General features: G+C 35.0%; 1 protein-coding gene across 2 annotated transcripts in view; it reads right to left on the bottom strand.

Annotated features, from left to right (window-relative positions):
* Positions 1 to 16,214, bottom strand: part of USP32 (ubiquitin specific peptidase 32) — a 238,615-nt gene that overhangs the window by 67,454 nt on the left and 154,947 nt on the right. For both annotated transcript variants that reach the window (XM_027034284.2, XM_027034285.2), the window contains exon 11: positions 8,441 to 8,502. In XM_027034284.2, coding sequence (XP_026890085.1) covers positions 8,441 to 8,502 — 62 coding nt within the window. The remainder of the gene's footprint in view (positions 1 to 8,440; positions 8,503 to 16,214) is intronic.

Consider the following 16,214-nt stretch of genomic DNA (forward strand, 5'->3'; position numbering starts at 1 on the left):
TTCTCCTTCTGGGATTCCTATGTGTATGATGGTACGGTTGCTGCTATTTCAACAGGTCCACTAAACTCTGTTCATTTCCCTTAGTTCTTTTGTCTTTCTACTACTCAGTCTCAATAGCTTCAATTGACCTATCTTTAGATTTTAACTTCTCTCAAAACCAGGCTTTATGGTTCTTGATATATAAAAAGAGTGTAAAAAAACATTTCTAGCTTGTAGGCTGTATAAAATCAGGTAGTGGACCAAAGTTAGCCAATGGGCCACAGTGTAATAATCCATGGCTTAACATATAGTCTGTCCTAGACAATATCACGTGTACTTAACATATAGTCTGTCCTAGACAATATGTACCCTGCTGTTGTTGGGTGGAGTGTTCTGCTGCTGGGTGCATATACATTTACAACTTTATATTTTCCTGAAGAACTGCAACTTACCATTATAAAATGTCTGTGTAGTAACAATTCTTTGTCTAAAAGCCATTTTTTCCTAAATATGCATGGTTATATTTATTTCAGCATTTTACTTTGAATCTATTTGCGTCTTTGAATCTCAAGTATTTGGATTAAAAAAAATCAGTCTAGCTGTTGATAATTGTTTAATCCATTTATACTTAAAGTAATTATTGATATGGATTTGTGCCTACCATTTTGTTACTTGTTTTCTAGTTATCTCAAGTATTTTTGATTTTCTATTCCTCCTTTACTTCCTTCTTTTGTATTAGATTGTTCTATATTAGATAGCATATCATTTTAATTATCTTTTTAAAGAAACTATATTTGGGATTATATTCTATGGCTGCTTTAGAGTTACAAAATAAAGCTTAACACATGCTACTTCAGATTAATACTAATTTCAGTAAAATATAGATGCTGTTCAAATACAGCTCTAGTTCCCATTCTCTTGGTTGTATTGTCATGCATATGACGTCTTTTTATCATGTAAGAACAACATAGCTTTCAAATTATTGTCTTATGATTTTGTATTTTAAGTCAGTCAAAAGGTGAAACAGAAATGTATTGGTATATCATTATGTTTACTGGTGCTCTATATGTCTTTATGTAATTCAAATTATTGTCTGGGGTCACTTTGTTTTAGCATGAAGAAGTTACTTCAATATTTTAAGTATTTTATTCCTTCAGTATTTAAGACATGTTAACTAGCAATAGTGTTTGTATGGACTGTTTTCAAATTACCTTAATTTCTGAAGGATAATTCTGCTGGATAAAGAATTCTGGGTTAACAGTTTTCCCCCTTCAACACTCTGAATGTCATCACACTGCCTACCGACCCCTATCATTTCTAAAAGAAAAAAAAAAAAAAGGTCAGCCATTAATCTTATTGCCTTCTACAGAAGGAGTCATTTTTCTCTTCCTGCTTTTAAGATCTTCTCATTGTAACTTTGAACAGTTTGACTGTGATATGTTTAGATGTGGATCTGCTTTTAACCTGCTTGCAGTTTGTTGGGCTTCTTGGATTAGTGACTTTCAATACTTTTAGAAGATCCAGCCATTATTTTGTCAAATATTTTTTTCTGCTCCTTTCCTCCTTTTGGGACTTCCATTATGTGTGTATTGGTATACCTGTCTCTGGTGTTTCACACACCTCAGGTTCTGTTCATTTTTATTTATTCTCTCTGTTCTTCATACTGGAAAATCTCTATTGATCTATATTCTATTTTGCTGATTATTTCTCTGCAACTCTAATCGGTTGCTGAGTCCCTGTAGCGAATTTTCATTTCATTTATTGTAATTTTCAACTCCAGGATTTCCATTGAGTTCACTTTTAAAATTTTTATCTCCTTATTGATATTTTATATTTGACTAGTTATTGTCATTATATTTTCCTTTAAATCTTTAAACAAAGCTTCCTTTAGCACTGAAAACATTTATAACAACTGCTGTGAAATCTTTGTGTCCTAAGTCAAACATCTGAGGCTACTTCAGTGACAGTTTCTATTATCTAGTGTTGTCACCACCACCACCACCACCACCACGGTATATGGGTCACGTTTTCTATTTTTTGTATGTTTCATGATCTTCTGTTATTGAGAACTGGACATATTTGATAATATGTTTCACCAACTCTGGATTCTGATACCACCTGTGTGTTTTGCCTTGTGACTTCCTGGACTAATTCTAGAGTCTGTTTCCCCTGCAGTTTGAGGCAGCTCAGTTTTCTTATTTTTTACATTTAAGTTTGGCTTCCTTGGGAACAGCATAATTTACTGATCAGACAATAACTGGTGAGGGGCTATGCTGAAACATCTCGAGCCAGTAATACTTACACTTTTTCTTGATGGAAGAGTTCGCAGTTTGAAAAATGATGCGAAGTTCAGGCAGATAACGAACTTCCTTGGTTTTTACTTTTTGCATGTGCAAGCTCTCACATTCAATCAGGAATGAATAGATAGCTACGGTCCTCCTTGGTTTCTGCTGAGCTTGGGCCTAACCTTGTATATGAGCAGGCTTCCAGATCATTTGTGATATGGTGAAATATATCAATACTCATTACGGTCATCTTGTTCCCTGGATCTCTTGGTTAAAATTTTGACTGGCCTGTCAGTCTGGCGTTTTCCTTAATCAGTATCTCAACCCCAAGCTAATGATGTTCCCTGATTGTTTGCCAACATGATTGTCATATAAATATATATGACAATATATATATATATATATATAAATTACTTATTTATATATATACACACACACAAATATAAATATTGTGTATATGCACAATTTTCTTGGGCAGGCATTCATGCCTGTCCTATTCCAAATTAAGTCAACCTTGTCATCTCTGCCTTGGTAAAACTATCATGTTGGGTAGGAAGGAATGGGAACAGCCCCAAGTAAAATTACCACAGATTCCCATTATCCTTACCAAGGTTTAGTGGTTTTTCTTGAATAAATGCTTCCCAATTGTCGAATAGCTTTGGTCCATTTCCAAAGTCCTAAAATAGCTGGCTGACAATTTTGTACAATGTTCTATTTTGTCCAGTTGCTTTTCAGGGAGGATTTGCTGACATCTTCACTCAGCCATTGCAGAAATACTAATTTTGATATAAATTACTGATTCTTTAAGTTAGAGAGAAATATTTCTTTCATCTCATTGCATATATACCAACCCGATTCATACTTTAAAAATCATCCGACAAATTCAAATGAATTTCTAGGAGTAAAAATGCAGTCAAAATAACACAAAACTCAAAAGTCAAAAATGAAATGAACCACTTTGGAATCTAGAATTTAAAATTCAGATTTAGTAAAAATAAGGAATACAGAGGCAGATTATTTGTGTTTTCAATGAAAAAAGTCATTGACTTGATCCTGCCACTTCCATGCAATTTTTGGCAATAAGTTCCTCAACTTTTGTGTTCTCAGTTTCCTCTTCTATAAAATGGGATGGTGATACTAATTTAAAGCAGTTATTCTTTTTTTTAATATAATTTATTGTTAAAATGGTTTCTGTATAACACCCAGTGCTCATCCCAACAAGTTAAAGCAGTTATTCTAGGGAATAGATGAAATAATGCAAATGGAACTACTGTGTAAAGAACAAAGTTCTATAAAAACATGAGATTTTACCAGTATTATATTTTAAAATAGGGATGCTATAAGCATTTGCAAAATAATTAAGCCAAGAAATGTATATACAGGTTATACAGCATTTTTTTAAGTTTTTATTTTAATTCCAGTTAGCTAACATACAATGTTATTTTACTTTCAGGTGTACAATATACTGATTCAACAATTCCATACATCACCTGGTGCTTATCTAGATAGCATTCTTAATATGTATACTAAGTCATACTGACTTCAGAAGATATTAGCATGTGATGAAATTAGATTACAATACTGTAAGAAAAAGCTACTGCACCTACATAAAAGCCTTTCAGTATTTCTTTACCATATCTCATTTGTACACTTCAATGTACTTTAAAATTTTATTTTATGACAGTTAAAAATCAGAAAAAATCAAGACAACACTGTCAACATCTGAATACAAGATGAGTAAATAAGAATGAGTTTTCTGAGCATGAAAATTAAAATGACTACATGAAACTAGAGTTTTTATGAAAACATTTTCAAAATGGATACAGCTAAAAATTCTTTAAAAAAAATAACCATTTTTGGGGGGCGCCTGGGTGGCTCAGTCGGTTAAGCGTCCGACTTCAGCTCAGGTCACGATCTCGCGGTCCGTGAGTTCAAGCCCCGCATCGGGATCTAGGCTGGTGGCTCAGAGCCTGGAGCCTGTTTCCGATTCTGTGTCTCCCTCTCTCTGCCCCTCCCCCGTTCATGCTCTGTCTCTCTCTGTCTCAAAAATAAATAAACGTTAAAAAAAAATTAAAAAAAAAAAAACCATTTTTTAAAAGAATCCAGTTTTTGTTAAGTTCATTTATTTTAAGAGAGAGAGCGAGCAGGGGATGGGCAGAGAGAGGTGGGGAGAGAGAAAATCTGAAGCAGGCTCCATGCTCTCAGCACAGAGCCCGATGCAGGACTCAAACCCATGAACTCTGAGGTCATCACCTGAGCTGAAATCAAGAGTCAGACACTTAAGTGACTGAGCCACCCAAGTGCCCCTAAAAGAATCTATTTTACAAAGATGGAAAATATATTTGCTACTTAAATTAATCTGAATCTCAATTGGCATTTCTCTTTAAATGTTAACTACATAATCTTTCCGGTCCTCAGATATTCCAAACAACTCTATTCAGTATACTCTCTTATCAAGCAGTCATACACCAGAAGAAACTAGTGAAAAATTTGCATACACACTAGTTTCAAGATAAGTGACAAACTATATATTGAATTTATTCTAAAAGCCAAGTTTAATAGTGATTCAGTCTTGTTTCTGAAACTTCCTACACAAAAGTAGTAACACTAAAGCAATGAAAGATACTTGATATATTAAAAATTGAATTATAGCCATAAAAATGTGCAGGCCTATTAACCTAGATATTTCACCTCAAGTAATACTGCCTAAATAAATACCTAACCAAAGGCATACAGAATTTATTACTAAATTACTAAATTATATTAAAGAAAAATAGAGATTAAAAAATAGGGGATGAATGGGGCCTACTAGCCAGTCATTTAAATTATAAAAGGCTTTTATTGATATGTAAAAGTGCCATTTGATGTAATCTGCAGTGAAAATGGAGGCCAAAAATAAAAGAGTGTTTTGAAATATCCTTCCTTCTTTCATTAAAAAAAATTTTTTTTAATGTTTATTTTTGAAGAAGAGAGAGAGTGTGAGCAGAGAGAGAGGGAGACACAGAATCCAAAGCAGGCTCCAGGCTCTGAGCCATCAGCACAGAGCCCAATGCAGGGCTCGAACCCACGAACTGAGAGATCATGACCTGGGCCAAAGTTGGACGATCAACTGACTGAGCCACCCAGGTGTCCCCCTTTCTTTCTTTTAAATGTTTATTTACTTTTGAGAGACAGAGAGACAGAGTGTGAGTGGGCTAGAGGCAGAGAGAGGAAGACACAGAATCCAAAGGAGGCTCCAGGCTCTGAGGTATCAGCACAGAGCCTGACATGGGGCTTGAACTCACAAATGACCTGAGATCATGACCTGAACTGAAGTCAGACACTTAACTGACCGAGCCACGCAGGCATCACGAAATATTCTCATTTTTAAAAAAACATTTACAAATCCCATCAGAGGCATACACATGTGGGTATATGAATATAAAAGTGTCAATAGTGCAACCATTAACAAAATGAAAAGGCAATCTATGCAGTGGAAGGAAATATTTGCAAACCACAGATCCAATAAGGGCTTATATCCAAAAAAAAAAAAAAAAAAAAAAATATATATATATATATATACACACACACACACATATATATATGAAATTCATTACCACTTAATAGTAAAAAGATAATAATAATCCAATTTAAAATGGGAAAGAACCTGAATAGATGTTTTTCTAAAAAAGACATACAAATGGCCAAAAGCTACATGAAAAGGTACTCAACACCACTAATTATCAGGGAACTACAACTCAAAACCACAATGAGGTACTACTGCATGCCTGTTAGGATGGCTATTATCAAAAAGACCAGAGAGAATATCCATTCACAGATGTGGAGAAAAAAAGAATCCTTATACACTGTTGATGGGAATATAAACTGGAATAGTCACTATAAAAACTAGGTTTCACATGAAATCAAAAAAAGAACTACCATATGATCCAGCAATCCTACTTCTGGGTATAAAACCAAAGGAAACAAAATCATGATCTTGAAGATGATAGCTTTACTTCCATATTCATTGCAGCATTATTCACAAAAGCCAAGGTGTGCTAACAACCTATGTGTACAATAATGAATGAATGGATAAACAAAATGTGGTGTGTGTGTGTGTGTGTATATATATATATATGATAGAAACAAAATGTGGTGTATATATATACACATACATATATATATGTATATGATGGAATATTATCCAGTCTTAAGAGGAAATCCTGTCATTTACAACAAAATGCATGAGTCTGGAAGGCATTACACTAAGTGAAATAAGGCAGGCAAAGACAGACAAATATTGCATGGTATATCACTTATATGCAGAATCTTAAAAAAAAAAAAGAGTTGAATTCAGAAACAGAGTAGAAGCAGTTGCTGGAGGTTGGGAGAATACAGACAGGCTGATAAAAGGGTACAAACTTTTATAAGATAAAGTTTGAAGATGTGATGTATAATATGGTGACTACAGTTGATAACACTGTAGTGTATAACTGAAATTTGCTAAGAGAGTTGACCTTAAATATTCTTACAATTAAAAAAAAAAAAGGATCCAAAATCTATAAAGAACTTATCAAACTCAACACCCAAAAAACAAATAATCCAGTGAAGAAATGGGCAAAAGACATACATAGGCACTTCTCTAAAGAAGACATCCACATGGCATACCAACAAATGAAAAAATGCTCAACATCACTCATCATCAGGGAAATACAAATCAAAACCACAATGAGATACCACCTGACACCTGTCAGAATGGCTAACATTAACAACTCAGGCAACAACAGATGTTGGCAAGGATGCGGAGAAAGAGGATCTCTTTTGCACTGCTGGTGGGAGTGCAAACTGGTGTAGCCACTCTGGAAAACAGTATGGAGATCCCTCCAAAAATTAAAAATAGCACTACCCTACGACCCAGAAATTGCACTACTAGGTATTTATCCAAGGGATACAGATATGCTGTTTCGAAGGGGCACATACACCCCAATGTTTATAGCAGCACTATCAACAATAGCCAAAGTATGGAAAGAGCCCAAATGTCCATCGATGGATGAATGGATAAAGGTGTGGTATATATATACAATGGAGTATTACTTGGTAATCAAAAAGAATGAAATCTTGCCATTTGCAATTATGTGGATGGAATTGGCAAAATTAGAGAAAGGCAAAGATCATATGACTTCACTCATATGAGGACTTTAAGATACAAAACAGGTGAACATAAGGGAAGGGAAGTAAAAATAATATAAAAACAGGGAGGGGGACAAACATAAGAGACTCTTAAAAATGGAGAACAAACAGAAGGTTACTGGAGGGATTGTGGGCGGGGGGGGAGTTAAATGGTTAAGGGGCATTAAGGAATCTACTCCTGAAATAACTGTTGTACTATATGCTAACTTGGATGTAAATTAAAACAATAAATTTAAAAAAAGGAAATATGTGAGGGAATAGTGATGGATATGTTAACTTGATGGTTGGAATCCTTTCATAATCTGTGCCCATATCAAATCAAATTGTACACTTTAAATATTTTACAATTTTAGATATCAATTACACCTCAATACAGTTGAAAAAATGTCAACAGCAATTACCTATAAATACAGAGATGATGGGCTTTTTTTTGCTTCTTTTTATTTAGCTTTACTTTATAAAAACCTTTTTACAATAAACATGAACTATTTTGTAGTAAGGAAAAATTGCAACCTTTCATCTTATAAAATATCTTTTTTTTTAAAGTTTTTTATTTTGGGAGAGACAGCATGCACATGTGAGCAGAGGAGGGGCAGAGAAAGAGAGAGGGAGAGAATCCCAGGCAGGCTCAGGACTATCACCACAGAGCCCGACATGGGGCTCAATCTCATGAACCGTGAGATCATGACCTGAGCTGAAACCAAAAGGACGCTTAACGTCTGAGCCACCCAGGTGTCCCTAAGATGTCTTTCTTATTTCAAAAAATTAAATTCAGTACTTGGTGCAATTTTAAAGCTAAAGAGAATATGATTTCTAAATTAATCCAATCCCTTGGTTAGGAAATTATTTTAACAAAAATATTTCAATATGAAACTAATTTGGAGAAAGAAGGTGTCACTATAATGATTATATTAAAATGGGACATGTTACTTAATAACAATATATTTCAAGTGTTGGAAATTTCAACTATATAATGAAAAGTACACTGATTGAAACTATAAACTTACCTAATAATTTGTCCTTCTTCTTCAGGAGTAGCTGGTCTTAACCCCAGAACTATGTGACATACCTAGAGAAAAAAGTGGTAAATCAAACTTCACTGGTGCCAATGACTGGACTGTATAAAATTTCACATGCTCTGCATGAGTTCCATTTTGTAGATGGGAATCTGAATTAGCAATAGCTTTCAACTGATGAATTATCAATGTTTGAACTTTAAACTTGAGCTGTTTGTTTGTTTTCTAAACAAACTATTTCAATAGAGGCCAACTTCTAAATCTCTGTGTGACACAGGAAAGAAAGGAAGGGAGGGAGGAAAACGGAGATAGAGACAGAGACAGAAGAAAAAAACTATTTACCAGAACATTTCATTAATACTATGTATTTTAAGATATCTCACACAGGGAATATTATTTTCTTTCCTGAAATCTGAAGAGCAAATCATGGCACTCAAGGAGAAAGGCGAGGGGAGATGCAGAGGATATAGGAGACAAAAAATATGGGTAGCATTTCAGTTTAATCAGTTCAAAGAGAAAAATTATTGCCACTAATGCTAAATAAGCTTTTTAAAAATATGCTTTTTAGGGCTCATTTCCTCTATGTGGCTTCTCTAAATATCATCAACAGATGTAATTTTTCAATATTTTCTCATGAAAAATTTCAAAAACACAGAAAAGTTTAAAGAATTTAACACTGAACATGTCATAACCATTATCTAGATTCTAACATTAACGTTTTATTATACTTGCATCTATCCATTAATTCATCCATCCTTAATTTATGGATGCATTTCAAAGTAAATTACAGACAGTAGTACAGCTCTTTATAAATACATCAGCATGGCTAACATTAACCAGAGAGTTCAAGATCTGTTTACAGTTTTACCTTTTGAGGTGACATTTACGTAACAACAAAATCCACAAATTGGGTTTTTGAGATTTATCTATTTAGGAGTAAGTAGTTCATTGTCATTACTAAGTAGTATTCCATTGTTTGAACACACCACTGTTTTATCCATTCTCATATTGACAGATATTTGAGCTTTTGAAACCTATTTTTCTAAGCAAACTTATAGAAAATGGAAATACACATGCTTACAAGTGAACAAATCTTAAGTGTACAGTTCAATGACTTTTCACAAAGTAATATCTATGAAACCCAGTAAAAAAACAACTGCTATCTCACCCAAAGCCCACTTTGGGTTCCTTCCCAGACACCACTGCACCTCTCTGATGTATCCACTATCCCGAATACTATCACCATAGAATAGGTTTTGCATGCTTTTGAACTTTTTGGTTTAGTGTTTTCAGCTCAAGTTTATGTAAGATTCATCCATGTTGTTGGGTGTAGCAATATTAGACTTATTTTCCAGTGCTTTAAAGTATACCACTGTATGCACATGCCACAATTTACTTCCTATGTATTTATTTATTAATAAGTATTTGGGTCATTTTCTGGGGTTTTTTGGGCTACAACAAATAGTGATTTTAAGAACTTACTTGTAGGTCTTTTGGTGCCCAGATAACACCAGTTTCTGTAGGTTTTACATATGAGTAGACTTTACGGGTCACCAGGTAAATATATGTTCAACTTTTATAAATACTGCCAAACAATTTCCAATGTGTTTGTAATAATTTATAATTATTACAAATTGTACAAATTACATCCTATTAGCAATATATGAGAGTTCCAGGTGCTTGTTATCCTCACCAATACTTCATATCACTTACAAACTAACCATTCTGGGGTATGTCTACTGAATTTCACATGTGGTTTTAATATGTATGTCCATGATGACTAAGGAGCTCCTTTTCATTTATTAACTACTGGGACATTCTGTTTTGTGAAGCATCTCTTCAGGATTTTTTTTCACATTTTTATATTGAAGTTTTGCCTTTTTCTCATTGATTTTTATTCTTTGTATGCCCTAGATACAAGTCTTGTCAGATGCAGGTTTCACAAACATCTTCTCCCACTGCATAACTTATCTTTTCACTTTTTAATGGTAGCTCCTCACTAAAAAAAAAAAAAAATGACTTGTTTATTTAGTTTTTTGTTTTGTTTTGGGTTTTTTTGTAGATATTTTATTTTTATTTTTTTTAATATATGAAATTTATTGTCAAATTGGTTTCCATACAATACCCAGTGCTCATCCCAACAGGTGCCCTCCTCAATACCCATCACCCACCCTCCCCTCCCTCCCACCCCCCATCAACCCTCAGTTTGTTCTCAGTTTTTAAGAGTCTCTTATGCTTTGGCTTTCTCCCACTCTAACCTCTTTTTTTTTTTCCTTCCCCCATGGGAGGGAAACTGTTAAGTTTCTCAGGATCCACATAAGAGTGAACACATATGGTATCTGTCTTTCTCTGTATGGCTTATTTCACTTAGCATAACACTCTCCAGTTCCATCCACATTGCTACAAAGGGCCATATTTCATTCTTTCTCATTGCCACATAGTACTCCATTGTGTATATAAACCACAATTTCTTTATCCATTCATCAGTTGATGGACATTTAGGCTCTTTACATAATTTGTTTATTTAGTTTTGAGAGACAGAGACAGAGTGAGCATGAGTGGGGTAGGTGCAGCGCAGGGGGCGGAGGGGGCGGACAACAACACGGGATCTGAAGGAGGCTCTGTGTGGACAGCAGAGAGCCCAATGCGGGCTCAAACTAACTGTGAGTTCATGACCTGAGCCGAATGGAGACACTTAATCGACTTAGCCACCCAGGTGCCCCTAAAAAAATTCTTAATTTTACTGAAGTCCAACTTAGAAACTTTTGCTTTGTGGTTAATGCTTTCTGTGTCCTAAGAAGTCTTTGCCACCTCAAAGGCATTAAAATATTCTTGCAAATTATTTTCTAGATGCTTTATTTTTACTTTTCAAACTTTAATTAGATTTATAATCCCACTTGGATTAATCTTGATATATGGGTAAGAAGGAAGAATAATAATGCATTTTTCCCCACAGAGATACCAATTGACCCAGTACACCATTTATTGAAAAGATCATCCCTTCCCATATGCAATGCAAAGTCTTCTTTGGTATAAGTCAGGTGATCACATACATGTAGGTCTGTTTAAAAACTCTCAATAGTGTTCCACTGGTCTATTTGTCTACCTTCACGCAGGTATCACATCGTCTTAACACTACTGTTTTATACTAAGTCCTAATATCTGGTAATGTAAGTCCTCTAACATCGTTCTTTACATTATCTTGGTTACATTTGGCCTTTTCCACTTCTGTATGTACTTAGAATCAGCTTGTCCAGTTCCACAAAAACAATGACAACAATAAGCTTTTTGGCATTTTGATTGTGAATGCGCCACATCTACAAACCAATTTATGTATGTATGTATGTATGTATGTATGTATTTTTAAATATAATTTATTGTCAAATGGCTAACATACAGTGTGTAAAAGTGTGCTCTTGGTTTTGGGGATAGATTCCTGTGGTTCATCGCTTACATACAACAACCAGTGCTCATCCCAACAAGTGCCCTTCTTAATGACCATCACCCATTTTCCCCTCTCCCCCAAACCCATCAATCCTCAGTTTGTTCTCTGTATTTAAGAGTCTCTTATGATTTGCCTCCCTCCCTCTCTGTTTATAACTAATTTTTTCCCTTTCCCTTCCTCCATAATCTTCTGTTAAGTTTCTCAAGATCCACATATGAGTCAAAACATATGGTATCTGTCTTTCTCTGACTTATTTCACTTGGCATAATACCTTCCAGTTCCACCCATGTTGCTACAAATGGCATGATTTCATTCTTTCTCAATGCCAAGTAGTATTCCATTGTAAATATAAACCACATCTTCTTTATCCATTCATCAGTTGATGGACATTTAGGGTCTTTCCATAATTTGGCTATTGTTCAGAGTGCTGCTATAAACATTGGGGTATATGTACCCCTGTGAATCAGCACTCCTGCATCTTTTGGATAAATTCCTAGTAGTGCTATTGCTGGGTCATGGGGTAGTTCTATTTTTAATTTTTTGAGGACCCTCCACACTGTTTTCCAGACGGCTGCACCAGTCTGCATTCCCACCAACAGTGTAAGATGGTTCCCATTTCTCCACATCCTCGCCAGCATCTGTTGTTTCCTGAGTTGTTAATTTTAGCCACTCTGACTGGTGTAAAGTGGTATCTTATTGTGGTTTTGATTTGTATTTCCCTGATGATTAAGTGACATTGAGCATCTTTTCATATGTGTCTGTTGGCCATCTGGATGTCTTCTTTGGAAAAGTGTCTATTCATGTCTTCTGCCCATTTCTTCACCGGATTATTTGTTTTTCGGGTGTGGAGTTTGATGGGTTCTTCATAGATTTTGGATATTACCCTTTATCTGATAAGTCATTTGCATATATCTTTTCCCATTCCATCGGTTGCCTTTTAGTTTTGTTGATTGTTTACTTTGCAGTGCAGAAGCTTTTTATCTTCATGAGGTCCCAATAGCTCATTTTTGCTTTTAATTCCCTTGCCTTTGGAGATGTGTCGAGCAAGAAACTGCTGCGGCTGAGGTCAAAGAGGTTGTTGCCTGCTTTCTCCTCGAAGATTTTGATGGTTTCCTGTCTCACATTTAGGTCTTTCATCCATTTTGGGTTTATTTTTGTGTATGGCGTAAATAAGTGGTCTAGTTTCATTCTTCTGCATGTTGCTGTCCAGTTCTCCCAGCACCATTTGCTAAAGAGACTTTTTTCCATTGGATGTTCTTTCCTGCTATGTCAAAGATTAGTTGGCCATAAATTTGTGGGTCCAATTCTGGGGTCTCTATTCTATTCCATTGGTCTATGTATCTATTTTTGTGCCATACCATACTGTCTTGATTATAGCTTTGCAGTAGAGGCTAAAGTCTGGGATTGTGATCCCTTCTGCCCCTTTGGTTTTCTTTTTCATTATTACTTTGGCTATTTGGGGTCTTCTGTGGTTCCATACAAATTTTAGGATTGTTTATTCTAGCTCTGAGAAGAATGCCAGTGCAATTTTAATTGGGATTGCACTGAATGTCTACAAACCAATTTAAAGGGAACTGACACTGACATCTTCAAGATGCTGAGCCTTCCAATCCATAAATATGGATTATCTCCCTCTGCATTGGTTTTTTTTATTGCTTCTATAACAAATTATCACAAATTCAGCATCTTAACACAAAGTAACTTCATTATCTTATGGTTCTGTAGGTCAAAAGCTAGACACGGGTCTCACTAATTCAAAAATCAAGGTGTCAGCAGAGCTGCATTCCTTTCTGGAGATGAAAAGAACACACTTCTTTGCCTTTTCCAGTTCTAGAGTTCACCCACATTACTTTGTTCATGGCCCCTTCCTCTATCTCAAAGCCAACAAGTTTGCATCTCTAACTTTTCCTCCAACGTCATCTCTCTCTCTCTTTCTTCCTTTCCCTCCCTCCCTCCCTCTGACCACCGCTGGAAAAGGTCCTCTACTTTTAAGGACTCATTTGAATTAGACCCATCTGCTAGGCTAATCTCCCTATCTCAGAGTCCTTAGTCCAATACATCTACAAAGTCCCTTTTACCATGTAAGATAACATATGCACAGGTTCTAGGGATTAGGGCATGGATAACGTGGTGGTTGTGGTGGGCATTATTCTGTCTACCACACTCTTTAAAATTTGATACTTTTTGATAATGCACAAGACAGAACACCCCGATTATGTTTAGAATACTTCAAAATATTGGCCACTGAGTTTATGAAGAAGGACTGAAAATAAAGACATTACCACAGGGATGGTTTTCCAATTTTGTTAACACTTATATATGTTACACTTAAATACCTAAAACACTCAGCCAAGAGGGATCTTGGCAAATAAAGTAAGAGTATAATTCAAGCTTTTATCACTAGACTTACCAACTAACTCTACCAATTTTAAGACACAGATAACAATTAAAGCTTAGCATAGCATAATATAACTTAGCATAACTTAGCATAACAGTCTTCTTACTCATATACTAAGTGAACATATAGTTTTAAAAGCATATTGAATATGAAATAAATACAGTAAAATATAATGTTAAAATGTAGGTGATAAGTATTCATGTGAAAAACCTTTTAGCTCTTCATAATATAATGTTAGAAACACACATACACAAAGGCAAATCTCAAGCATTTGGTTATTTATAAATTAGAGTCAGAAAAATAGTGCCACTGCAAGTTCTTGATGAGAATGAGAAAAAAAAAAATGAGAAAATAGGAAAGACAATACAAAAGAATCAAAACGTTATGCTATGCAATAGCTACAAGATGATATAGGCATAAGGCTAAGTGATCTAAAAGTTATGAGATAAAGTAATAAGGATATTATTTTAAATGAGATAAAAATAGTTGATCGATTTTCATATTACCAATTTTCATATTACCAAGTCATTTCTGTTTAGAGTAGTGACTAATATTATTTTTGTATGTTTATATTTTATAAAGCCATCAAGCTAAAATCCCTGCTGAAAATTGTAACTGATGTGGAACAACTGATTGATATAAATGGATATTATAGGCTTATCAGATTGTGTGTGTGTATGTATATGTGTATATATACGTATATGTATGTGTATGTATATGCACGTGTGTGTGTGTGTGTGTGTGTGTGTGTGTGTGTAATTAGTCATTAGCTATCAGGAAGAGGCCAGTTTCCATTTATTCTAGCATAGCCATGTTTATTCTTTACATAAAACAGAAGAACATGAGAGATATAAACATAACAAACTTCTGACCTTCACAGGGGCATAAGGAAAGAAAAATAAAATAAGGAATCTAAAATAGGGGCACCTGGGTGGCTCAGTTGGTTAAGCATCTGTCTCGATTTTGGCTGGTCATGATCTTGCAGTTCATGAAATCGAGCCCTGTATCAGGCTCTATACTGACAGTGTCAAACCTGCCTGGGATTCTCTCCCTCTCTCTCTGCCCCTCCCCTGCTCGCTCACATCCTCTCTCAAAAGAAATAAACTTAAAAAAAAAAAAGAGGAATCTAAAATATCACTATTAAGTCAACTTAAATATTTGTGAAAAATTATAAAAAATGGAAACCATAAATTATTGTTTTTAATTGGAGCAAGAGAAGAACTACAACTAGGAAAATAGTTGAAATCTGGCAAGCCTTATGACTTAATGTTCATTCCTGGCACCTGTTCTCTCCTCCTTCTTCAATCTTTCTTGTTTCTTCTAAAGAATTTTTTAAAAAATTTAGAAACAGCCTTGCAGCCAAGATAATCTCCTAACTGGAGAGACTGTGTACATTGAAAATTCTACAGCTGCCTACTTATGATTCATCTTTCTATTCACACTGCCTCACTTATTAGGAAGGACCTTTAAAAAAGACAACAGTGAAAAAAATAAGAAATTATGATGGCTTTTGCAATCTAAATTATTATCTATGCATCTAACATGCTGGTCTATCATCAATTATAAGATAAATATACATAATCAGCTATATTCTACTTTTCTATCTCCCATGATTTTAAGATGCTTCGGTGGCTTAGCATCTTTCAGGTGTATACAGGATAATGTAGTTTTTTTTTAATAATTTTTTTAAATTTTTTTTTTTAATGTTTATTTATTTTTGAGACAGAGAGAGACAGAGCATGAACAGAGGAGGGGCAGAGAGAGAGGGAGACACAGAATCTGAAATGGGCTCCAGGCTCTGAGCTGTCAGCACAGAGTCCGACGCAGGGCTCGAACTCATGGACCATGAAATCGTGACCTGAGCCGAAGTCGGACGCTAACCCACTGAGCCACCCAGGTGCCCCTAAATAATTTTTTTTTAA

The sequence above is a fragment of the Acinonyx jubatus genome, chromosome E1, assembly GCF_027475565.1.
Source record: "Acinonyx jubatus isolate Ajub_Pintada_27869175 chromosome E1, VMU_Ajub_asm_v1.0, whole genome shotgun sequence".
NCBI lineage: Eukaryota > Metazoa > Chordata > Mammalia > Carnivora > Felidae > Acinonyx > Acinonyx jubatus.